The sequence below is a fragment of the Amia ocellicauda genome, chromosome 6, assembly GCF_036373705.1.
Source record: "Amia ocellicauda isolate fAmiCal2 chromosome 6, fAmiCal2.hap1, whole genome shotgun sequence".
NCBI lineage: Eukaryota > Metazoa > Chordata > Actinopteri > Amiiformes > Amiidae > Amia > Amia ocellicauda.
The window spans coordinates 28,997,675-29,025,475 of record NC_089855.1 but is presented as its reverse complement, the minus strand read 5'-3'; the positions used below and the strand labels follow the sequence as shown (position 1 = coordinate 29,025,475).

Below are 27,801 nucleotides of genomic sequence, written 5' to 3'. Positions count from 1 at the left end.
CGATAATTGCCAATGGTTAATCATGATTACAGTGCAGTATTGCAATAGCTTTAAACACAGTGCTTTGTAATTCAAAACTGCTGCTGAACCTTCTGCTGCATGCACCTGTATGCGTCGTTGAAGCCTGCCAGGTTTCCCTGTGGCCTTTACCGCTTTGTTCCTTTCCTGGGCATATTTATTTGCTTGCATGGCTGCCTTGTTTAGAGGATTTAGGCGAACTTTCCTTCACAGCTAAGTAGGTGTGATTATATTTAATGATACAGGATTCAGTTATCCCCAGTACAAAGCTCCTGTTCTAACACAGGGAATAGACATATAGAAATACGCATACACTTGTTGATTTGGAAATACTAAGCCATAAGTATATTTTGCGTTCTGATGAGTCTCCGATTGCAAACTATATGGTAAAGCATTGCGGATATTGTAAATGTATACTATGCATTGACATATTCAGTATAAATGCAAGGCATAATCTTTCATAATTATATATATATATATATATATATATATATATATATATATATATATATATATATATATATATATATATATATATAAACACAACTGCATTTTTTATTCATTATTTGTTTAATGCAGGATCTCTACCGCCCCCTCCCCCCCACCCGACACACACATTAACACAAAAAAGCTCCACACCGCAGCTTCCCATTCATTGATCAAATCCGATTTGTGAAACAATGTTTTGTGTTTCTCCCCTGAAATACCGAAAACGTCTCATTTGTGACGGTGTCCAAACCACGTGTTTACGTAATGGAAAGCCAATCTTTCAATCCAACCCCTCCTCCTCCCTATCTATTCTCTAACGCACAGATCCCAGCCGAGGAGAAATACATGCACATATTTCCCGGATCCACGCTACTTTTTTTTTTTAAGAGGAATTAAAGAGATGTCAGCGGCTGATTGTTAAAGAATTCGGATGTACAGTTTATTCTTGTAAAGGTATACAAAAAAGCGGTGGGCTGATCCAGAGCTGCTAAAAAAAAAGAAGAAGAAAAAGAATGAAACGAGAGCTTATTGGAAATTGATCTCGTCAATCCGCAGGTTTATAGGAGAGCATTAAGTGAACTGACTTGATTTGGCTATGTGTTTTGCTGGGGCTACCGTTGCAGTCTTCGCATAGGATGCATCCTCTCTTGGCTTTTGATGCTGTGCAGATCCACCCTTCTTCACAGTGATGAACTAATAGGCAATGGTTTTCTCTTTGGAAATCCTCCGTGCTTTACTGGTTTCACATTAGTTCAGTTTGTTTACAGGCTGCACCTCGCCTCCTGGTGCGACATATGAAATTTACAGAGTATTGTTTGTATCACTGCCTGCCTGGGATCCTTCTTCACACCTAGGCGGAGAATCCATAATAAAACGTCCATGCAAAGAAGTCTATACAGAAGATAGATCTATATTTGTGGACACGTGAACAACAACGGCAGCAGACGGGGGATATAACATATCGTTCTATGGTCAAATTGGTAGCCCTGTCCAGGAGAACTGATTCCAGCATCTTATTATTATGCAACCGCAAGGATCTCCTCTTTATCAGGGTGTCTAAGCTGCTGGATTGCTTTTCGCCCAAATCAATGTGGTTTCTTTGGAACATTTTCAGCAAAGGAACGCATATGCTGCAGTGTCTTTGTGGCAAGAGTCTTAAGAAAAACAAGAGCCAAAGTGGTAAGATATAGCGGGTTGATTATTTCCAGTGCCATACATTGTGTCTAGGGATGGTGTTAGATCTGCAATCATGTTTGTGTAGCCAGTAAATGCAGTGAAACGGCGGAATAAGTTATACTGTAGTCCTACTGCTGGAGAGCCAGGATGTGTTAGCGTTGAGCACCACCAGAAAAGCCCTGCATCACTAAAGCAGGATGCTGGTAGTGCTTGCAACTTTTTTTTTCACCTTTTTTTTTTTTTATTGATGGGGTATCTTTGTATATCACTTTTATGTGTCATGGACCTTTGCAGGAAGCTGGTGTGTGCTATGCTATGTTTTTTTTTTTTTTTTTTTTTTTGTAATGCGGTCCTCCGTTTACAGGTTTTAGTTCTCCTTTGCTGCTGCAGCATTTTATTCCTGCAACACTTTTCTTTCTTTTATTACATATTCGCCGTGTTTCAGTCAAGCAGACTGTACAAATCAGCACACATGACAACGTTTTCATATATATATATATATATATATATATATATATATATATATATATATATATATATATATAATATAAGGTGTACAAGATAAATATAATTCTAGGCGCCGAGGGTTGAAGTGTTGATCCATTATTGTCATTTGTCTGCATTTTCTGGTTATTCAATACAAAAATACATGTCTGTACATGTCTATATGGCTGTCTCTATATTTTAAACGATGTAGGCTTTTCTTCAAAATGCAAATACACTGATTCTGCCATCAGTCTGATCTGCGGTTGATTTACACGGATGTTGATGGTTGTTGCTTCATCCACGCTGCCACTGCAATTCTCTTTTTCATAGCTATGGAGAGATGGGATGCGTAAAAGTCTACCATTCTTCAGTAATCGTTGTTATTTTTCGCCGTCCGCTTGATGATTATGATTATTTCTCTCAAATGGATGATCTTCATGGACTTGAGAATGCAGGCTAGTTAGACGTGGTTTGAGTGACTTAAAGTTGATGTGGTTGACAGTCAGAGGGGATAGCAAAGCTGTGCTTCTTTCTTTGACGCTGGCACTGCAGTGTAGTAGATCATAGCTATTTTGCCTTCCTGACACCCCACGATGGACGAGCAAAACCATCCGACTTGCTACCCACTCAATAACTTAGACCTTTCACATTCTCATAAAGGCAGGGAAAAAGTACAGTAGGTCGCAATTGCCTGAAATGGTACGACGCATGTGGAAGGAAAAGACGCGTCCGTATGGGAGCTATTGCATTTGTGTAGGTCCTCCCCATGAAGAAATGTGCTGCAGCAAAACACCAACTTCCAGAATCAAAGTAGCACTCGGGGGACATTGTCACCATTTGTGCACATTCAAAGCAGATGTTGTCTATATTGTTGGACAAGTGCACAACCTGTGCCGTTGTTACAGTCTGCACCTCTGCCCGCAGTAAGTTTCATCCCTGGAATTTCAATGAAACACACACTTATTGTTTTATTTCAAATGTGTTATCCACTGCGGTCGGAGGTGTTTGCGCTATGGATGCGGGGAACTTGTGGTAGATGGCATGGGCAATGGAGATCAACGATACCTTCGTTTTTTTTTTTTTTTTTTAATAACACGAACATTTGTATTAGATTTTAAAAATACATGTTTGCTATGCGCCCCCCGATCAATTTAATGGTTAGACAGCATAGTATTGGATATCTAACATACTTGACATTTGAATCGAATCCAGCGTCTTTTGCAGGGAAATGCGTTATAAATGAGTGAGAACATTTGCTTTTCAGTCATCAGATCACGTCCAATACCAACAAAGTTGTATACAAACAGAATTTGAAGCTACATTAGATTATTGGGAAATAAAGCTCAATATACATCTGATCTTCTCAGTCACCAGTTGATTAAAGAGTCATTAAAATATACTTTTGGGGAGCCTTTATGTACAGAAACAAACCTACAGTAACCAATGCAGTGCTGCACAGACCTTTGTTTGGATGCTGAAATTTCAACCCCCTTTCTGAATGCATCAGATAATAACAATCGGATATTTTAAACACCTATTTAAGTAATCTCAGTGTTACATTTTTGATCATATAATGGAAGCATCACATAGTTATTTAAATTAGTGTTTTGCTAAAACTCAATTTAAGTGGAGTTAGTGAGACGTATTCATTTGGTCTTTTTTTTGGCCCAGCAGATGGCAGTTGCAGATAGCCAACACTAGGCTAGCGTTTGCCCTGCATTGGCAAAGTTTTGTTTGTTTTGGTCATGCTTCTCAAGATGTTTGCTGTAAAGAAGCATTTTTTTTTCAGAACAATTTATTAAAAATGTGCACAGAGGGTCTCTTTATACTGCCAAATATTGAACAAAACAAGAGCAAGAAGAAAACAAACACAAAACAAATCAAAATTTGTATTTACTATGCTGGGAACATTTAAGTTACTTATAAAATGTAATTTGCCTTGTAATGAGGTAGTAGTAGTAGTAGTAGTAGTAGTAGTAGTAGTAATAATAATAATAATAATAATAATAATAATAATAATAACAAAGTATTTTTAAAGGAAAATTCTTATAATTATAAATATAAACAGAATATAAGTACACCTAATTGGTCAGGGTAGTTATTTAGTATTTTTATTTTATTTCCATAAGCAACAGTTAAAGGTATTATTATTATTAAATTTTGGTGTGCTTGCAAACTCCATTAATTGCTGTGGTACTTGCAATAGCCTACAGTTCTCTCAGCTACCAGTCAGTCAGATGCAGTGTGGCATGCATGTATGATTCTTTTCCACATTACTGTCATCATCTGATGGGCTGTGCTCTAGGTTTCCATTAGATTGTAGTGCTGAAGTGCTCCTTCCCTCAGGAGCTTAACAGAATCAAAATATCCCCCTTTATTGCACTAAATGCAGCTTTAATGTATGTTTTGAACATTTCTATGAATGTATTGGGCTAGTTGTTTCTGGTTGCTGTTTAAGCCAAACATTCCGACATTCTGAAGCTAAACATTCTGACTTGGTCAAACAGTTTACACCTTGACACAGTTTGAGACCTGGTTTAATGGCTAGTACTATGTCATCTTCAGCAAATTACTATTACGTACTTTAAGCAACAGAAAGAATCCTAAGTGAAACCATTCTTTACAAGTAGCACCATTTTTTATCTGGGAAGACATCTCTAGTGGTTTTCAGGAAAAAGTTGAATTTAGATGTATTATTAATGTTCCTGGTGCTTGTTGGGGGGGAAAAAGTTTGGTTTCTAACATCTGTAGAGTAGGTTGAATTTAGGGAGATGCAAGTTCAGAGGTTTGACTTGGTACCCTACATATACACGTGAGTCTAAAAAGTACCCCGAGACACTCAAGAAAAGAGAACATGCCCCCTTGAATGTTGCTGTGGTAACAGGTGATGTAATTAAGCAAACATTTCCAAAGTTTATGACAGAGACATAAGGAGAATCGCACACCTCTGTTGCCTGAGAGTAATAATTGGTTTTCTAAGCATTATTTTTCATTTTATCTGAATACAAATAACACCAAAAAACAACAACAACAAAAACAAAATCTATTAAATACAGGTTTGCACAGGTGTGTGACAACTTGTCATTTACTGACTTTGGTGTGTCCACTGCTCTTTAAGTATCTTACAGTAAATATTCAATTATTCAGGAAAACAATGTAAATAAATGATCATCTAATGCATGTACCCCTGACAGCAAGGGCCTACAACTACTTAATTACTACAGAAACATAAGTAAAGAGAGATTATTGAAATATACAGCACAATATCCATCATCCATCATTGTGATAGCTGCTTTAATTATGCCATGTATGAAGTATGATGGGCTTTTTGAGTAATGGCATTATGGGTAAATAGTAGGCTATTTGGTTACCAGAGAGAACGTAAGTGTCGAATTATGCATGGGTGGGCCTTATTGCTTTAATGTTCACTAATACTTACTTATTCATTGCCAAGTGCTGATGTGCACAGAAATAGGTGGTTGTGTTACGTTTGCAGAGGTCATGTTTACACAGGATTCTCTGTTACTTCATTTTAATAAAACGCCACTAATGTTCTGTAAATGCAGGTGCAACCCATTCAACACTCTCCTTTCTCTCTCTGCAATTCAACGTCCAGGGACTGAAAAGGATTCACAGATTGCACTTGTCTTTGTTTGGGCAGCATGAAAGCTCATTCAAAAGGTAAATGCCACATGAAACTCTATCAGGGTTAGTGGTAGGATATCTTGTGCGCAAACTGCACGTTTATTATATATGTATATTTGCCTTTGGAGTGTTTTGATTTTCATGACTGACAATGCCAAATTAAATAAGCACCAGATGTAAGGCTGCCTGTATTATGCTTTTATGTGAGTGTCATTAACTCCATTTATGTGTGTTTATTAAAATCCAACCCTATTTAATTTATGAAAGGATCTGTTTTGTAGAATTATGCATTGATTAATATTGGCTCCTGTAAAAATCAATAGTCAATTTAGGAATTTCTCTTTGTACTTGTGTTAACTTTAAAATTAGTTTACAGTATTTAGTTTCTATGCTGTTTTAACAGTGATATCATTTTTTTGTGTTTATTTGCTAATGCCTATTACATTATTCTACTTGCACCTGTTTTGTGAATTTGCTGGAAAAGTGGAGTCTGTGTTCCCAGTTGATATGCATGTACGCAATATATATTTGTTCAGATCAGAAAAGTATTATGTATTCAAAGTTTAAGCGTAATTGTGTGTGTTTGCTAAAATGACATACCTGCGCATACGGAGTTTAGCAGAAATGTTTTCACCCCGAACACAATGCGCGCAGAATTAATTTGCTACTTCATGAGCTAAAGTGCTTTGTTTGAACACGGCTGGAAAAATGTTTAATTATAGGTCAAGTCCATTGAATATTACAAGCAATTATCAGCATATCTAGAGTGATGTCTACCCACAAAGAGCACCCACAAAGCTTAAATGACATTTTCTATTCCCTGCTTGTCAATTCTGAACATATGAATGTCTACATTTTCCAAACATAAAGTGTGAAACTTATTTGGTGGGCTGTTATCTGTAGTTTAAAATCATTGTGTAGACTTTTGACCCTTGATTCATCCAATTAGTAGATTCCATCTGCTCTACCACTGAAACACTGTACTTCACCCTTTGAATCCCATCCTTCCAGTGAGATATGCAGGAAAGATCCAATTGCAGTGTTGGCCAAGTCTCTTCCTGCGTAGTCTTGCAGGTTTCATAGATCTCTGAAATGTATTCAGCACTGAATGCCTTGAACACATGGGGAATTGTGACTAATAGAGCCCGATAATTGATAAGGGACTCTTTTTGACAATAATGACCTGATATCGTTACTGGATCTAATTAGGCTTTCAGGTATCATCTTACTCTTGAAACACATAGATCTCATTCTTCAAATCAACAAAAAAGTAATTCACAAGTACATTTATGTGAAAACTGTACAGTATTTTATTTGGGGGGGTCATGATTGAAGTAAAATGAAAATGGACATGCATTATTCAAATGCAATCCTTGCTATATAAGAAAGGGAAGTATATGACAGCAAAAAATGACCAGACTTGATTTTCTTTGGTTGTGGGCTGTTGGTCACTATTTAAACACTCTACAGTCTACAGTACGGTTCTAAATTAGATCGTATCAGCTAGTACGGTTAATCAGAAGTGTTGATGGCGTAATACTAATTACGATGGCGTAATACTAATTTAACTTTGGTGCTTGTCCTCCACTATCCCAAAATGCTCAATGCTCAGCGCATAGGCAATGCAAGATCTGTACCACAGGGAAGCAAACTAGGCCTTACATAAAAATAAAAACAAACATTGTAGTAGCAGCTGCATTACTTTATAATATGGTGGACAGGGGAGCAATGTGTTCTAATGCCGAAATGAAGGCACTAATTCATATCTGGTGCGTAAAACTGTTGAAAGAGAGCTGACAAGTTCAAAACTCAATTTTCACATTGATGGGAATCTACCAACATATGTAGCTGTTGTATTCTCCATTGTGGCTTTATTGTAGGTTTGAAGACAAAATACATGAGGTGCAAGTGTCCTGCACCCATGGACTCCATAATTTCATGTTTTGTAAACAGAAGTGCATGGTGGGATACTGTACTATGAAGCATTGAGCTGGACTTATTAGATCGTATTCAAGTTTGATCCTCAAGATGTGTTATGCAGTAGTGTAGACAGGGCCTTAGTTACTTAACTGAACCAGTTTCAGTCTAGTTCCCTTGTCTGAAGCAGGCAGTGATGAAGACACATATGAAAGGATTGCAGCAGTCGAGGACCAAATATGAAGACCCCTGACCTGACTGAATGTTGAGTTGTGGTATTGATCGTATGGGTTGCATTATTTTGGAGACGATGGTTAGTTTATCTTGGCCAATTCATAGTCCACGTTTGGGAGTTAAATGATAGGCAGTTACAGTAGGTGTGCCTCTGTTTTGGAGATTAGTCATGTATTTAGTGGCTGTGAAGTATTACTTACACTTCTGTTTTTTCACAAATGTACTACATGGTACTGGGCCACCTTGAAACCATGCCTAAAGTATATCTTACTAACGTTGACTCCTGTTTGAAAAGAATCTCTAGTAAAGTTCCCCATTTTTAATCTACAGTTAGTGGACTATATTGACGTTCTCATGTGTCAATGTGTGATTGTGCTGGGTATTATTTTGAAGAGGTTTGGGGTTGTTTGCTGAATAGAATTGTTTTTTGTACAAAGGCAAATAATGACATTTGTCATTCTTTGTTATAATTTACATTAATCTGCCATAAGATTCTTTATTTTTCTTACCTTAATTATAAATTATTTGAAGGAGGAATGTGTCAAACAATTACAAAGAAAAGGAAAACCTGCAGCTTCAAATTGAAGAACTCTCAAATGAAAGTAAGAAGACCAGATGAAAAATGACCTTGAGTCATATTGAACAGTTTTATTAAATCTAAGAAGATTGAAGTAGATCACACGGTAATTGAGGAATTAAAAAGTTATGTCTACCTTGGACATCAAATCAGCACAGATGGAGATATTATAGAAGAAATCAAAAGAACAGTGAAAATGGGATGGAGTGCAATTGGCAGAAACAGCATGCTGTGGAATGGAAATCTTCCTATTTGCCTGAAGAGAAAGGTATTTGATCAATGCACACTACCAGTGCTGTCTTATAACTGTGAAAAATGGTCACAAAAAAGTGACATAATTGAATGAATGAAAGTATTATAATGTCATTGGGCTGTACACATTGCAAGAACAGATCACAGATGGACAAAAGAAGCTATTGAATGGATCCCATGAGATTAACAAAGACCTAGAAGATGACCACATAAAAGATGTAAACATTAAATGATAAACTTTGCAGGCATGACATGAAAAGAAGCAGTAGATCGAAGCAAGTGGACACATCTTGGAGAGGCCCTCATCCAGCAGTGGATCGATATCAGGTGATGATGATAGTTAAATATATCAGCTATTGGCTGGGACACACTAGAACATTCACTTTCTTGTTTTTAAGCCACTCCAGTGTGACTTAGGCTGTGTGCTTAGGGAAAGGGTGAATCTCTGTCCCAGTCTTAGGTCTTTTGCAGACTGGAGCAGGCTTTCCTCAAGGATTTGCCTGTATTTAGCTCCATCTATTTTGTCCTCTACCATGACAAGCTTCCCAGTCCCTGGTGCTGCAAATCATTCACATAACATAATGCTGCCACCACCATGCTTCCCAGTAGAGATGGTGTTACCTGGGTGATGTGCTGTTGGGTTTGTGCCAGACATAACACTCTCCATTTTGGCCAGGTAGTTCATTTTTTGTTTCATTGGACTACAGAATTTGAATACAGAATTCCTGGGATTTTATGTCGGCTTTTTTCAGTAATGGCTTCCTTCATGCCACTCATCCATACAGGCCAGATTTGTGGAGCACCTGACCTATTGTTGACACATGGACAGTTCTTCCCATCTCAGCCATGGAAAGCTGTAGGTCTTTCAGAGTTGTCATTGGCCTCTTGGTGGCCTTTCTGACCAATGCCCTTCTTCAGTTTGGGAGGACGGCCTGCTCTGGGCAGATTCTTGGTGGTGCTGTATACCTTCCACTTCTTATTGATTGACTGGACTGTGCAACAAGGGTTATTAAATGCATTTGAAAATGTGTTATACCCCTCCCCTGATCTGTGCATTTCCACAACTTTATGCTGTAGCTGAATACTTCTCTAATGAAAACTTATTTTTTCACCACTTCCCATGTTTTCCCACATTGAAAGTATGTTGGTTGTGTAAATCAAAGGAATACCAAACATAAGTGTATCACACCAAAATGGGAAAAAGTCCAAGTGGGGTGGCTTCCTATAGCCACTATATATATATATATATATATATATATATATATATATATATATATATATATATATATATATAACTTTAACATTTACACATTTCACAAAAAGAGTTCAAAGATTAACTCTTGAAAATTATCCTTGAAAACCAGCCCTTCAGCCCGCCAAATGGTAACCACTTTCATTGCTCAACAATAGTTTTTGGGTTTGTGTTTAGTGGTTGCTAAGCAACATTGTTTTCCCAAATAGATGCCAGTGTTCAAAGAACCTGCCCTGCTTACAAATAATATGTTGGCCTGTATTTGTGTTACTCTAGCGTTCATGTAAGTATATTCATTCTGGTTTTATCCAAATAATCTTTGTATAGTTGTACAGCACCAAAAGAGCCACTCTTCATCAATGGAGTGCTTTAAAAGTGCCACCCTTTGAACTGAATAGGTCAGATGCCACAGAATTTCAATTGGATCCCCTTTCATAATGATGTTGTTTGAATAAGACAAGTTAATACATTATTAACAACCTTGAACTTCATCTGCCAGCCTTCCAATCCTTTTTTCCCTCTTTCTAAATGATAAATATAAAAACTATAGGGTTCTAATTCATTGTATTTCAACAGCATGTTTTCTTGTTCTCATATTCTCTCAGTGTATGGATTTGTCATACTTAAATCAGCTGAATATCTTGGTGGAAAGATTGATTTTCCTACTGTGAGCTTTTCCTGTGCAGCTGATGGCGAAACTTTTCCTCGAATGTTGCCTGAAATTACCCGCAGATTTGAATAGCACCATACTGCTGATATAGGGCTTTTCTTTGTGCAGTTCTCACCTCTGAATAAGTGTCAGTGCTGTTGCCAAAGTTAAAAGACAAATCGCTCTGCAAATTATGCGCTGCCGTTTTGGAAATCTTTTCTTTTTTGGAAACCATTGGAATGTTGTTTCATTCAGCATGTGCACCACTTAAACTTAATTTGTGGCTAAAAAAAGCAAGCCTGCAGACTGTAAGAATAATTATAGGGGTTGAGTGTGGAATAGGACGTTGATAATTAAAATATCAGCTGGGTTAAAAATAGCTCTGCACTCTGTGAACCAAAGAAGGCTTTTGATTGTGCGATAAACTAACAATTACTGCTAATTTGTAAATTGTTACAATTGACAGGCATTTTTTTCTTTACCCTGGTAACCAGCAGTTAAGTTGAATCAAGTCTATTGTTGTTTTATTGGATATGATTAAAAAAAACAAACTCCATTGGTCTGTTCCTGGGGTTCCCAATTGTAGAAATGAAGATTGTCATTACAAATGACTCCCAAATGTTATAAAATTACGTATTAATCAGTAATGCCATAATAGAGCTAGTTGGGCAAGAAACGGCATTGAATGGATGGAGCTGAAGCTGGTAATTGTATTGACATGTACGTTTGTCCCTGACGTTTGTACTTTGTTATGTTCAAGACAGCCAGTGGTCTGCTTTTCTGGTTTGCAATACTTTGAAACATGTTTATATGCTGAGATCCTTACTTTGCTTAGGCTGTTTGCAGATGTCTGGAAGATGTTCAGTGCACTGGCATACTTAACAGACAGTGTTAAAAGGAGGCCCAGTATTTTCTTTGTCTTTCTTTGATTTACTGCATTTCTATGAAGATGTCATCAGTTGCTCTTTACTAGGGACTGCAGCTGCTTTGCTATGTGCCAGGCAGGTCATGTGACCAGGAAGTGGCAGCTCACAGACTTCCTGCTCTTGGTGGGGAACTCTGATAGGTCTCTGTGTTGGCCTGTACATAGGACACTGTAGGAATATGGACTGTGTCTTTGAGGTTCAGAAAATGTGTTAATGGTTTAAAAAAATAGTTTTATTTGTGGATGCAAGCCTTTTCCCTGTGGAGGGATACAGTTTGAACACCGTAAAGAAAAAGGGTATTAAAGGATTGTATTTGAACAGAAGATGAGGGAAATCTATAGGCGTGCTGATACATATACAGACAATTCTTTAAGCTGTAACAACGTATGAGTTATTGGAAGTGAGACCAGAACATTTTGCTCTTCCAACATCTCTACTACTGGCTGGTGCCCTAACCATGTCTAACCATCTGGACTGAATTAACTAAAGTAATTTGGTTTGACCTTATCTATCATTGAAATCTGCAGGAAAATCTAGAGTGCAATACTATATTTTTGTAGGGAGGTGACCGGAAAGAGAAACAGTAGTCTACATTTTAAAGATTGTATTATATTCTTTTAATTATATAATGTTCCTTTCCAACTGTTGATTTGCCTGTATCCCATGTTCATGATTTGTTTATATGTTTTTTAGGTCTAATGTGAAATGGATTTCTAGCAATAATAGAGCACATGTTAAATGTATATCTCCTTATTTTTTGTTCCTAAGAACTATAATAAAAAAATAAAAAAACATAAGATACAAACAACCACAAAACATATTGCATTATCCTCCTGTTTTCCTGTCATCAGATACCTGTAAAACTGTTATAGGAAAACCTGTCAGAAAAGTGAACAACTTTGACTGATAGATACTGCGTCCCCTGGAGGGTGAACGATTCTCTCATTATGCCCATCCAAGTGTGTTGAATATTAAAAGAAAAAACAAATTAATACATAATACACAATTAGGATACATGGACACAGTCTACACGATGGGCTGCTTTTGCATACAGTCAGATTAATCTGTGCAACATAACCACAATTCCAGATGCTGTTTCCTGGGATGTTTTTTACTGTTTTGGTGGGAGGTAGATAAACCACATCATCACAATAGTTTTCTTTTGTCTTTTCTTTTGCGATATTCTGTTGGTTCTTGATATACCTATTTGTTTTTTGAGGGAACAACTTAATCCTTTTGGTCTTTTTTGGAGATAATTATGTTAATGCTGTTTCCGCTGGGATTATACAACATTATTTGCCCTGACACAGGGCAATACGCCACACATCAGCGCCTCCTTGGTTTATCTTTAACTCAAGCGGTCCTGAACAGAAGCCCAGAGCCCCACCACACCAAACTCTTCCTCCCCACTTGAAAGTTTCCACCTCATGCTACAATGTGCTTTAATTCGACTGACACTGCACTGATAGTATTTCGCAGAAGACAAGGATTTGAAAATCCGAGGGAGTGATAGACAAAATGCAACTGAGTTCCCCACCAATGACTGAATGCCAAACTATACCAGTATCTTCAATCTTAATGGGCCTAGAGTGGCTCCCAGTGCCCCACAGATGGCATAATTTATCTCCAAGCTAAGAGTGACCATATCTGTCTTAGATGTGAGCCGGCGCCTGTGTGGCACTTACGTCACTTGAGATGTCGTCTGGGGCCGGCAGTTCCTCAGACCCTCTTAGGTAGATGTCCCATGCTGCTTTATGGTCTAGGTTATATATGTCCCTTCAGAAGATATCTATTTAAAAAGGATTGTAATTTTTATTTGCTGTAGGAAAAGTCAGTGATCTTTTTATATGAAACTAAATCAAACTTTTCCTCTTTAGCTTTTTTTTAACTCACTGTTTCTTTATTATTATTATTATTATTATTATTATTATTATTATTATTATTATTATTATTATTATTATTATCTGTATTGTATTTCAATCTTATAAAGGCTAGGAAACCTCTCTTTGTGGCTCTTACATAGTGAAATGCTTTTGCTTCTCTATGCCTTCAGTTGTTACAGTACATTATGTGCAGACTGCAGCTCAGCAACCCATTCATTCCTATTTAGAAACAAACATAGCCTGTCTTAATAATTATAGAGTAGAATAAAGTTATTTTAATTTTTGGACAAATTCAGCAGCAGTCGTCTTAGAAAATGAGCTTGGATACTGTACCCAATAATCGGGAAAAAAAAAAGACTTTGAATGAGAACAATTAGAAGTCAATTACCCTAGATTCTTTGCAGCATGTGGTGCAAAGGTTATTTAAGGTGTTCCTGCGAAATGACAAATAAATGTCATCTTCTGATTTGGTAATCTGATGCAAATTAATAACCTAGCAAATAACAATGGTAACTGCATGCTTGCAACTATGTAGCATTTATTGTAACAGCAGTACACTGCTGCTTTATTATCTAAAGACCGTTCCTAGTTTCATGATGTTCTACACTCCCATGCAATCGCAGTAAATATATCATGAGGCCTCAATTGACATGAGTGGTCAATACATGTAATTGACAAAATGCTCATGTAGGGCTAGAAATCAGTGAATGATGAGAGTATTAATAGCACAGTTGTAGTGAAAGTGGGAATCTACAACCATAGCACTGCAGTAGTGCTTCTTTGTTGTATGAAATACCATCTTTTATGGATTAATCTGGCGAAGAAAAATACCTTCCTTGACTTGGAGACGTGCTTTAACTGCTATAATTACCGATCTAGGCACACATTTCCTGGTTGGCCTGTGCAAAATATGCATTGTAAAAGCGGTGCATTTGTTATCTTGAGGGGGGAATGATTTTCTTGTAATATGACCATTTTTATTAGATTTTTTATTTTCCAAGACCCATAAAGGATAAAACCGGCCTTCCACTGCACGATATGGTTGCTAAGATAAGCAAAACGCATGGCATTTGGAACACATGCATGGATTTAATTTCAAGGCTGCATAACCTTTGAGTCTCTCACTGTGAAATGTACTGTATTTTAAAGTAGCTGTTATGTAAGGACTGGTTTGCACTGTGCTCATGGGTTGGAAAAGTACCTATGGGAATTGAATGTTTCACTCTCCCTTCCTGTTTAATTTTGATTGCTACTGAGATGCAATTTTCAAGCCAGTGCAAGCACACCTTTATTTCTTCAGACCTGTTACTCACATGGTACAGAGGATTCTTCTGAGGTTCAGAAGAAACAAATTGTGGTAGTCGTGTGTGAGTGTAATCATACCCTTTTTATTTATATAGGGCAGACGTCCTGGCGCATATTTATGCTCTCGAATGTGATGATTTTTAAACATACACAATAACCATAAAGTTTTATAATGACTCCATAATAGATTCGGGGCATCTGCGCAACTCTCTTTGTGAAGCAGTGGATTTCTAATAGCTTATTGACTGGTGCAGAACCAAGGGTGCAGTGCAGCCGTAATGAGTTTGCTTGCAATGGTTTGAGGTCAGGTATTGCGGTAAAGGTCAACAATACATATAATTGGATCCAGGCGGAAATTAGCAAGAGTGTGATGAAGATACGAAAATGAAGACCTGTATCGGGAGAGGGATTGTTCGAGTGTGTGTGTTTGGGGAAGTGGGGGTTAAGGAGGCTTTGCCAATGATTTGTGAGTCAGCCCTTATTGTGTGTTGCATGTGTTAAGTGGCTTTAGTGCCGAGGAATATGGAAGTAAAGCTTTAGAACTGGAGTTAAAAGGTAACTGCCTGTCACGTTCATTTATTTCACAGGTTTGTTTTCAGTTAATTTGCCGCTGTCTTTATATTTCATAACAAGGTAGACCTCCGCAGATGATGGGCCTTTTTAGATGCTTTAACGTGTTCTCCATTTTTCTAATCTGCTCTTCCCGTCCCCGTGCAGCATGCTGTTCAGCAGTTTCCATTTCACTGCGATTAATCTTGCAACACACAAGAGCGACGAAGCAATTTCGAATGAACCTTTAAACGTCTCCATTTCTGCCTCTCTCTAATTAAGAAAACAAACAAACGCACATCAACATACATACCGGCAGTCATGGTGAAGAGACCACCTGGAGAAGCTTATGCTGAAGCGCAGCAAAAAGAAAGACGAATGCGTATAGAAAATGTATTGATTTAAAAGATTGATTAGCCATCGCAAAAGAAAATGCCATGTTAAGGTGTGTTTTGCTATCAATTTACTGTCAACTTCTCCCTTCAAAATATTCCTCTTAGCTATCATACCTGCACATTTTCAGGACATTCTGTCAAACACTTCCCGATTTGGCTATTTTTATTACAGTTCTGTTTAGATCCCCGAACATCTTTCTACTTCTCATTTTCCTGTCAGTCTCATTCCACAGCAGTTAAAATGTAAACCATTTGTTTATTTCGGCATGATTTAAGGAATTTAGGTTTTACAGTGGATATGTGTTTAAGGTTATACAAGACTAGAATGAAATTATATTGCTCCTTTAGAAATGTAATATCTTAATGTTATAATACAAAAATAATTCTAAAACATCACAGTATATCTGTTTTTTACTCTTGGTACTATGTAACAATTTATCCTCTGAAATATGTCAGCTTAACATTTTTCAGCATTGTAACAGCTGACCAGAACACACATCTCCATTGCTCTTTTGAACAATTTTTATTGTTAAATTCTCCATTGTATGTGGTTTTGGATGGTGACCTGGTGTGAACAAAGCTTTGTGAGATTCAATTCCATCCATCATACAGCTTCTTGATGGTATTTCTTGAATATTATCCCTTTTTAGAAGCATCATCATCATTTTGACTGCTGGTGTGTGTGTGTCTCTCTGAGAGTGTTTGTATGGATCTAATATGTTGCCAAGGTGATTGAAATAAATGGCATAAAGCTGGAAGAGGTCAATAATTAGGTCTGCTTGGGTCAGTAAATCTTCAGCTGTAAAAAATACACACAAAAAATGCAGATGTCCGGAGCTAAAATGCATCTGAGTGCTTTTGCAAGATTAAGTAAGACTCCAAATTTGTTATTCTAAAGAAAGGTTTCAACCAGTTTACAATGTAGGTGTTGATGTATGGAAGCAAAACTTGGGCCCTGATGTAAAAAAGGATGTAAAAGCTGCAGATTCCTCAAACAAGCATTGGAAGGGATGGCCATCATTGCATTGGTTATGTCTCAATAAACACAGATTCTCATTGGATCTCACTGAACCCCAAGAGATTAAGGAAAAAAACAACCAAGGCAATCTTGAAGATGGCAATATTATTATTATTATTATTATTATTATTATTATTATTATTATTATTATTTATTAGCAGATGCCCTTATCCAGGGCAACTTATGAAATATAAGCGCATTACAAAGTGAAATCAAGATGTTTTCAGGAGCAAGTTGGATGAGGATGGCTGAAGCTAGAATTTAGTGGAATTTAGAGAGGCTGTGAGAGGATTCGATTTACGAAGTTTGAAGATGATGAGAAGGAGAATATATAATTTTGTGTCATCCAATAAATGTTAATAAATAAATAATAATAATAATAATATTCTGTCACTGAATTATTGTGACATTAACCATTTGTTTTTAGCACACCTGGCTACATCCTTCATTAAAGAAAAACTGTCATGAACTCCAGCTTTCCAAAACAGGAAAACTAGGACCCATTTATTAAAGCAATGGCAGCTTTTAAGGTTAATCTACTGATGGGTCACTGCCTGCCTTTTCATCACCCCATCCCCCCAACACAGAAAGGTATGCTTTTAGTGGCTAGTTATAAGGCAAGCCTTATCAATCTGTTAATGGACACTGACAGGCAGGGGCGGACTGTTGTTAGCAATATGCGGTCCGGGTTTCTACATGGGACAACCGTCCCACATGGGAATCGACCAGCCCACCACAATACAAAAAGGAACGGCCCATCTGTCATTTGAAACAAACACATCTTTCTTTTTATTGTTGTGTTTGATTAATCCAGCTAAATCAAATTAAATGGTAGCAATCAAATCGAGTGCATCTAATTAAAAGTAATGGCGGAAATATATGCACTTTCATATACAACTGTGGAAAAAATTAATAGACCACTGCAAAATGATCAGTTTCTCTGGTTTTACTATTTATAGGTATGCGTTTGGGTAAAATGAACATTTTTGTTTTATTCTATAAACTACCGACAACATTTCTCCCAAATTCCAAAATAAAATATGAATGGAAAGGAATGGCTGCTATACATGTAGATGCTTATTTAAGAAAAAATTGCAGTGGTCTCTTCATTTTTTCCAGAGCTGTAGATGCTGATCAGGCTGTATAACTGCGCCCAAAGTTTGGAAACTAGGGTAGCTTATCTCATGCATATGACTTTGATAATTTCTATTTGGCCTCAGCCCTAAAAGCCTTCCGCTGGTTTCACAGACCTTTATTACGCTACCGTTTAGTAACATTGGGTAGGCATGTCTGTCAATTAGTACACCCAGGAAAACGACATGCATTGTGCATTAAGTACTTACATCATAACATTAACACTTAGAACTTGGTCATTTTTAATTATTGCTGAAGGCATCGTTTGGTGCTGAGCAGTTCTCAGTCTTGTTTGGCTTTTGAGAAAACATTTAGGCTTTGATCTATCCCTGCAAACCATAATCATCCCACAGCCTAAATCCTGTGTGAGTTGTGTGCTAAAGAAATGCTGTCTTTTTCCCAGCATTACCGAAACTTTGTCACCAATTATTTCAAATGACTGTAAAAGAATCTTAACACAGAAATCTTTCATGGCCACGCTCCTGTTGATTTAATGGTTGAATAAGAAACAATAATAATAATAAAAAGCTTACAGAGCATCCTTCTCAAATTTAAATTGGACCTATTGATGTCCATTACGTAGATCCATGAAGAATCTTTCATGGTAGTTTTTGTATCCTTTATTCCTGACGATCTGATTGAGGGCAGAAATGTCCAAGCATTGATCTTCGATAGCTCAGTCAACAGATGTGCTGCTTAGGAGAAATTTTACATTTATATTATATTTTAAGATTCTGTACATTTTACTATAGTGTCGAACATGCATTCTCCAAAGAGAAAATGTGTTAAAGATTTATTTTTATTTCAAATTGTACTTTATTAAATGAACATATGCTTCCATGCTTATAGTTTATGGGCTTGTTGAGCTGATGTCATCCCACTCTGAACCAAAATTAATCAAAAGGCACCAAATTCAATTCCGCCCCCTCCAACAAAGTACTTTATTATTTTCATATGTACAAACAAATGCAGATGGCAAGGGTCACAGTCCTGACTGACTATCTCCAACAAAGCATTTTACACTAGCTAGTTTGAACAGTGAGTTGCGGCAAGAAATACAGAAAATATTATATAAATTATTAATTTGATTCGATTCAGTTGATTTTCTGATTTGTCAAGACATCTAGGTTTATAGCCCAATGTTACTCTTTGTTAATACTGAACACAAATGAAAGACATTTCCAGATCTCTGCCTAAGTAACTTTTATTTTTGTTGGTCATGGATTTCTAGGAACCGTAAAAAATACCTTAATTGTTTAAATAAAATGTTGCATTAAAATATCAAATTAATCTCTTGTGCCCCCTTTATAAGGCTCACACACAAACACATACATATTCACTTGCTAAAATCACAATATTTACATTTACTTCTGCTACTTAAGTACACTTGAAAATAGATACTTTTTTTAAACATTTATTCAAGTACTGTTTGAATAGGAGACTTTATACTTTTACTGTGTGTGTGTTACCAGGCACAGCAGATAACTTTATTGAAGGATCATCATTCTATTTTAAACCTTTGTTATGGATAATAGGATTGTCATTATTTTGATGGTCTTTTAATATGCTTCATTTTGTAAAAGATTTGCATTTTCAGACATCAAATGCAGGTAAAATGAATGATAAGATTAATTGAACGTTGTTTGTTCTCAATCCAGAGTGTGACCCAGTTATTGAATTGCATTCCACTCTGTTGCGTCCTTTTAATTATTTGTTGGTTATCGTGTAATATCACACAAATGAGGATGCATTGTATCATTATGTGTCATGCACTAAATGCTGCTATCAAAGAGGGGGAAAAATGCGTTCAGTGCCAAAATGTGTTCTTCAGTTAAATAGAATACAGTATGTGTACTGCAACACAATGGCTGTTGTTAAAATGTGATTTTTCGATAGATCAAATTAAAACAATCAATACCCATACAGTGACCGTGTGGGGGAGGCTGGGGGAGGGGAGTAGGGCAAAGTCAGGACCATCCAAAAACTTTCTACAATTGTTACATTTACTATGATCAGGGAAACATACAATCAAATTTTGTCTATCAAAGTCTGCAACACAAAGCAAGCTTGCCTTACAGAGAGGAAATTTAAAACCATAGTATCGTTGTGGAAACGTCCAATCAGACACTACTAAATGATCTCATAATGTGAACAAGATACAGAAATACTACTAAAATGATTACTTTTGGAAAGTGGAGTCATTAGGAAAAAAAAGTTTGGAATGATATGAAAATTTAACTAGCCTTTATGCTTTTATTTATTTGTCTCTAATTATGTAATCTAAGCTGGTAGTTAATTGATATGAACAATAAACCTCTCAGCAGTACTTTGAGACAACTGAAGCCCTTTGACCTAACAGTCTTGGGGGGTAGTATTCATTGCTCTAAAATGTGAAAAGCAAGCAACAACAATTAAGACTTTTGCATGTTGTTGTTTAATACTGACGGATGATATGTGAATTTAATACTTGGGAGATCATACAACAATAATCACAAATGCTGTTTCTGATGTATAAACTTCTGTTTATATTTTAGGGAATCATGGGTATCTGTTGTAAAGCTTTGATACTCTGCAAGTAAACGTACATTTCATGTGCTACATGTCTAGCAAAGGCTGCAGTGTTTTAATCTGCAAAGTCAGGTCTGTAATGCTTCAAGAACATGTTGGTTGACGGGAGTGCTACTTTCCCATTCCTCTTTTTGTCTTCTATTATTCACAATGCATGATGGCTCTGAGGGATGCACCATTTCTCATTGCAATCATAGTTTCCTTAAGTTCCACATAGCCTTTTGAAGGCTTTTAATGTGTTCTGTTTCAGGTTTACATAAGCTATGTGGAAGAGTGAAAGTGGAACAGAAAGTGCAGTATTTTCCTGCTGGAATTGTGCCTCAAGCAGGTGGTAAAAGTACAAAAAATAGATTTCTTACCTGTGGCCAGTGGCTGTCAGCAATTCCATTCTTAAACCAAATGCTCTGTATAGTATCAAGTTAATGTGTCATATTGTTTGAAGCCCACAGAAATGCAGTATGTGTTTTATTATATTACATGACATTATATTACAATTCTTACTTCTGTTTTGTTGTTTATGGACTTTTAAAATTTAAGGCCAGTTTTTTTCAAAACTGCTCAGGAAAAAATAATATGTTCCTGAGTGGAACGGTGTGCTTTCAACTTACTAGTCTCTGCTTGGTGTTGCTTTTGAAGTTAATGGATAGCTCCAAGCTCCGATGGGAATTAAACCACAATATAGCACTTAACTCACTGAACTCTAGTTTGAACGTCTATTGTTGTTTTATGCCTTTTTTTTTTTAAAGGGGTTTCATCCTCATGCTCAGGAAGGTGAAAGTAATATTAAATCCCAGGTAATATAAGTGTGCTGGGGAAAACATAGGTCTTAGTTAACCAGCTGAATCAATAATTTTTTATCTCATATAGCCATTCATCACTTTAAACAAAAACATATAGATATGGAAGCAATCAAGTTCTTGATCTTTTCAGGTTCCCAAATATTTAAGTTCCTTTGGGTGTCACTTTGTATAAAATGAATGATTCAGTCCAGTGATAACCAAACCAAATTATATCTTACGGTTTCTCAGGTGGAATATACTGTAGGGACCTGAAAAATTTGACTGGGTAATATGTGATTGTCTGACATATTCAGATATGGTTAAGAGAACTCATATGAAAGTCTAAGATTCTGCTTCAACAAAGTGAAGCTGAGGGTGAAGATAGTTAATGCGGAATTTAGGAACTCTCACAGGAAATGCATCATCACGGATCAATGCTGATTGCACAAGTACGTAGTCGTGAAAGGGTAAGATCTGCTGAAACCATTAATTTATGATCTAATGACAATTATAAGAGCGCACAGTTGATTAACAAAACCACTCATGGACACATATCTAGGTACAGACTGACTCAGTCAACTCTATTGACAGTGTTATTGAAGACTGTGCTTGGTTTTAATTGCAGTGGGTTGCTATTACTTATCTGGCAAGCATATGCTTGAAGGAATTCAAAACTATTGTCCTGCTGAGAATGGGGATGATTTTTCAATTGAAATCTAGGAAATTGCATGTGCTACTCAAAGCAGATACATTTTTCATTTGCACTGTTGGCAGGAACAAATTCCTTCTCCGTGTACCAAGGTGTCAGATACTTAAATGTCATTAGGCATAAGTATGGATAGCTGTAAGATGCTCAGATAGAGAGACATTTTGTTATATAACACAAGACCCCTGAGGACAAATACACCTTTTCTGCAACCTGTTCTTCATTTTGGTATTTATATTCTAGTCATTATAAAAAAGAATGAACTTGCTCTCTGCATATTTAGAATAGTAAATTTGTACTCTGTTTTAGATGATTTCCCCTGCTCATATTATACGTTTATGTGTCTTTGCCAAGGCTTCCCACAGTTCGTAAATTGCTAAACTATGCCTCTCCATGCTTAAATATGATTTCACTGTCCTACATTACATGTTCTTATAATGGGGCTTTTACTATGGTCATATATGTATTATCAGTTTCTCTCCAGTGTGTTTTTGTGTGCATTTACATTTGTTGGTTTTGAATTCAGCCCATGCTATTCTTCTTTTAATTGTTCATAAAATGCATCTGCACTGTACCCTAATCATACTTTAAAAAGGAAGAGAGATACACATTGTGGATGGTTCTCACATTGCCGATAGCAGTTTGATGCAGCAGCAATAAATCATTAGGTAATTTGGCAACTGTTGTGTTTCTGATAATAGGATGTTGGTTATTTATTTATTTATGTATTTATTTATATATATAATCAAAGTCTTCAGGTATGCTGTTGGGATAATAGACTAATACCAGCTTAAATATGTTCTAGCTGACACATGACATCTCTCAGCACTATTTTGTGGTCACTAGAGTACAGGTCACATGATCTGTAGGGGATTTTCGAATCATGTTATACCATGGTCTAATTCTGTTAACAAATGAAAACCCTGCTTATTAGGCATGTAACAAGTTTATAACTCTGTATGTAAAATATGTGTTTGCAATAGCAGTGGATTTTTATTTTCAGATTTTAACCATAATTTGTAAATGCTGTATTTTTTTGTAATTCTTTCATGAAAGAGTTTTTTATTAATTCAACGCACTGTCCTGGCTACATCTCGTATTTAATGAATTAATCCATGCTATAATCACAGCGAGAATTGTTGTGACAGAGGATGGTTAACTCAACTGGGGAATACATTCATGGCATGCAGTCCTCTTTTGTATGTGCTTGAACATCTTACTGCTGTGGTAATCTGAAATAAATCAGTCTATCTAACAGTGCAGTGACAATATTGGGAAAAGGATTACTTTAGCAGGGAAAATAAAAGCTATGTATTTTAGGGAAAAGTTTAATGATCTTCTTTTAATACAGTTACTGGGATCAGGGTTATCTCTTTCATTAAGGTGTACATATGCATGTTACTCTACTACTGTGAGTTAAAGTAATGTATTTGTGCTGGTTTTTCATCTGAAAAGGATGCTTAATTCATTTTGTACTGAATTAAAGATATGTGTATGCTAATAATCACATTCAAATTTGCATCCTGACACCTTCCCAAAGTGACGTGGAGTCTGGAATTAAAACTCCACCAAAACTTCTTCACTCTGGGATTCATGGAAAATAAAACGGACAGCTTCTTTTTTTTTTTTTTATACTCCCAGTGGCAGGTAAGGAGAAGACAAAGCGTCAGAAGTGATTTCAAGCATGTATAAAACAACTGCCACCAACCACCTCAAGGATAGCAACTGTCCCAGTATTCTCTATATGATTTAAGTTAACGCAATGTATTGACTAGAATGGATCACATTATGTAGGTGGCTGCGAACATACAATGGGCATGCAATCGGCATGGTTAAAAAAAAATCTAATATTTTTTAAGCTGTGTCTGTCTTTCCTGTATTCCCTGCACACTTTGAGGAGAACAAATACAGGAGGTTTCTAGAATGATCATCAAGGCCTAATGAAGTCAGTAAAGGGAATCATGGGTAGCCCAGACGAATGTACAGGAGATAAAAGGAGTGGACCTTCTGATTGCTGATGGTAATACTGTCTTTAACTTGGTATGAAAGTATTATAATAATAAGTAGTCTTTTAGCAGATTGTTGTATCCCCTATGATTTACAGAGACAAGGCTACGTAGGGCTTGGCTTTACATGTCACCTGCAGGGCAGAGTACAGTGACTTGCACAGGGTAACATACAGAGAGGCACTAGTGGCAAAACTGGGAACCCTCTAGGAACGTGCCCTCTACCCTACCCATCAGAGCAGCCGCCTAAACTTCTCAAATAATCTGCTTTGGTTAAAATACTAAAGGAATTGTGTGCTGGTGGTGTCAGTCAGTTGGATAGAAAAGGCAAATAGCTGTATTATTGCAATTAAAACGTTTTAATGCAATAGCTTGAGTCATTTTTATTGATTAATTTGATTTGCAATAGGTACTTCATATAATGTTGTAATTTATATACACAGGTTTTATATATAATATAAGTGGGTAACGGTGCTTATAGTTTCCACAACAAAGTCTTTCTCAGGAATCCTACATAGACCGTACATTTCAAAAGAACGGGGGGAAGCAGACATTTTTCACTGGTTCCTAATCTGACTGTTGAGGTAAACCTGGTTGGAGTTTGCAGTATGCTCTGTAAATTTTGCTGCAGTGCAGCAAGGCTGTATTGTAACAGTACCATTCAGAGTGTGTGTTTGTTTTTTTAGCATCGTTTGGAGTGGTGGAACATTTCCAGACAGTTTTGTAAAAAATTGCATTAGTCTCCAAGTTTCCGATTCATCCATCATTGTTGGCAATCCCTTTGCTTGGTAGCCTTCCATTTTTATCCAAGCACTTGCAACAGCTTTGTCAACATTTTATGCTGACCTTTGGGAAGTTCTCTTGCTCTTTTTTTTCTTCTTGTTGTTCTTTTCCTTTCACTTCTGTGCTCAGAGCGCTAACAGTTTTTTTTATTCTTGTTTGCAATCTTCTCAGTGTTTAATCATTTTCTTTACAGAAAAGGAGGTCTCCTCCTGTGATAATGACAGAGCACAGCAATCAAAGAAATTACATGCGTTCTGATAGCGTTAATTATAGTTTCTTCTAGAAATTTGAATACAAACAAGAATTCCATTGATTAATTTTATGCCTACTCTATTGTTATGACATCACTTTGACGCTAGAAGGTAATACCCGAAGAATTATATTTAAAATGAAAAACCCACTGCAAGACCACTTAGATTTCCAAACAAACTGCAGGGAGGTGTTTATTGAAAAGTGCAACACAGTGGAAAGCTAGATTTTTCTCATTCAGGCTTAAGGCCCATCTGATTCACTTTCAATTTAGTGTTGCTACAGGTAGCTCAGTGTGTAAATTAAGTACCATTGCCACATAGCCTAGCCAGCTGACTATATGTGTAGTTGGCAACAGGTTCCAGCTCCTTTTGCTTCAATACATCTTACCAGAGGAAGACTTCAGAGACTTACAGCTCTGACATAAACGCTGTAGACAGGAGATAAAGGCTTCAAACAACAACATTCTTTGGCTGTGGTTGTTGCCAGCAAGGGGCGCAAGGGGTGAATGTTTATTTTGATTAAAATGGCATCAGCCATCGCCGAAAACGTCTAAATACAACCATCTGCTTCTCCTGACCTCTCGGGGTTTAGAACGAACCAGGTGGCAACTGTAGCCTTTCTCTTCAACGCGGATTGATAAGCTGTCTGGAGGACTGAAGTCGGTTGAGATCCATTTTCAGTTTCCAATTAAAACTGCCATTTATTTAGCGACGGTTTAAAAATTTAAAACCTAATCACTTTTGTTTCATGCCTGTCTTACTATAAGAATATCATACTTTCTGCTTATTCTTCATTTGCATACCTAGTAGGAGGATGAATACATTTGCAGTGATTCCATCAAGATTAGGAAGGTTTGTGTGGGGCACAAACCTAACTCTAGCCTTAGCTATAACACTAATCATAAACCTGGCCCTAATCCCAATCCAAATCCTTAATTCTGACCTCAGCACTTTCATCTCGGCACCTACAGTACATCATATATCACTACTAGCCTGAATATTTCTAACTTCTTCTCTAGCATTTGTAATGGACAGATTGCCTGAAAGAGCCAGCTTGGTGTTCTGAAATGACTCTTTACTGTACCAGAGAGAGTATTCCCTGAGAGAAGCACAATTCCCAGATGTCAGGTTGTCAGTCAACTTGAAAGCAGGCATTTATCTACAGTCACAAGTGTCTTTGTTTAACATTTAAACATCGAATATACTGAAAATAACGTCAGCCAGCACACAGACAGATTGTTAGATATTTTCTGAAACATCAGAAGCATGAAACATCAGTTGTTTCAATGTCTGTTTTTTTTTCCCCATTTAATTTTCACCTGTACCAAAACATAGGATTGTAGCTAGTGAGCCCTACATCTTTCCAATATATATTGAATGTCTTTACTGCCTATACACATGTAGTTATTCCTAAACACACAACAATAGGATAGAACTGGATTGAACTGCAATTCTTCACAATCTTTTTCTATCACTATACAGATGTTAGTGTATACATCCATATATATATATGTGTATATTAACATTTTCCAATGATATCTTCATAATGAAATTCAGAAGCTTTATTAATAGTAAATTACCAGTAATAGGGGAGGTGGGGTTACGTGTAGCGGTGGAGATAGGAGGGGATAAGAGGGACTTTATACAACAAGTTGGTAGGAGAGGAATAAAGTCATGCCAGCGAAAGGGGGAGTCGCTGAGGTTGAGCTTGGCTCCCTCTTAAAGGTCGTGGAGAATCGGATCCGTACTGCGATCGGCAATCAACAAGGTAAGTGAGGCACCTTATGGATCTTGAAATAATAGCTCTTACGGTACATTTTAAATGGAAATAGGAAAGGCAGAGTACTTCGATAATGTGGACATAATTCAATTCAGCTTTCTTTTATTATTGTTCTGTCCATTTGAGAAGTTACAAGAGTGACAAGGTTGAGTCTTGAAACACTTGAAAGAGAAAATGTTGTATTTAAAGGTATTCACCAGTGTGTCATGTATTGATGTTGAAAGGTCAAGCAAACAAAACAATACCAACTGTGATCTGGCCGAAGCAGTTACAACTGGTGTATTTGAATGGATGTAGAACAAATATCCCTTAGTATACTCTTAGAACGGATCTTCTGTATCCACTTTTACAACGTAATTAGTCTATAAACTGGGAGAGATAAGAAATGCATTTGAGATATGCCGTACAAATATCTAAATATCTTGAGCAGCGCTGAAGATACAGTGCTTGCAGACACGCAGGTCAATCATTGTGATCCTTAAGTGCAGATTCTGCCGCACTGTGTACAACTTGGTGCTTGTTTTCAACTTTATTGAGTGATCTAGTCTAGTTATCAATCACATTTTGAACAGTGTACTTCATTTCTATCACTCGGTTGAAATTTTGGGGCTCTTCCCATGAGATAAGTTAAAGGTTGTTAATCTTGCCATCATTTCATTATATCTTCCTTTTGTCAAGTTCTGATGCATTTAATATAGATTATAATTACAGAATAACAAAACCAACAAACAAACAAGAAAAGTGACAAGGAACGGCAATATACACAGGAGTTCTCAGGGAAGCAGTACTACGGGAAAGCAAGCTCCCCCACCATTCTGTCTTCTGTACTTCATGATACATGATATCCATGATATAGAAGTGTGGCCTAAGGCCTTTTCATTCACTTCCTATCATAGTAAATTCAACTGAAAAAATGTATACTGTATCTCCCATCTCTCGACTTCTATGAAGCCTAGCTTTCTTATGTGTGTTACTACCATTTCAAGATGGCTATTTTGTAGTATATATCAATAATTATGTCTT

The 27,801-nt window shown here is 36.8% G+C and overlaps 1 protein-coding gene across 1 annotated transcript in view; it reads left to right on the top strand.

The window, feature by feature from the left end:
* The first annotated feature begins 867 nt into the window (after positions 1-867).
* Positions 868-27,801, top strand: part of fgf14 (fibroblast growth factor 14) — a 178,124-nt gene continuing 151,190 nt past the window's right edge. Inside the window, exon 1 of the mRNA XM_066706781.1 lies at positions 868-1,686. Coding sequence (XP_066562878.1) covers positions 1,476-1,686 — 211 coding nt within the window. The 5' untranslated portion in view covers positions 868-1,475. The remainder of the gene's footprint in view (positions 1,687-27,801) is intronic.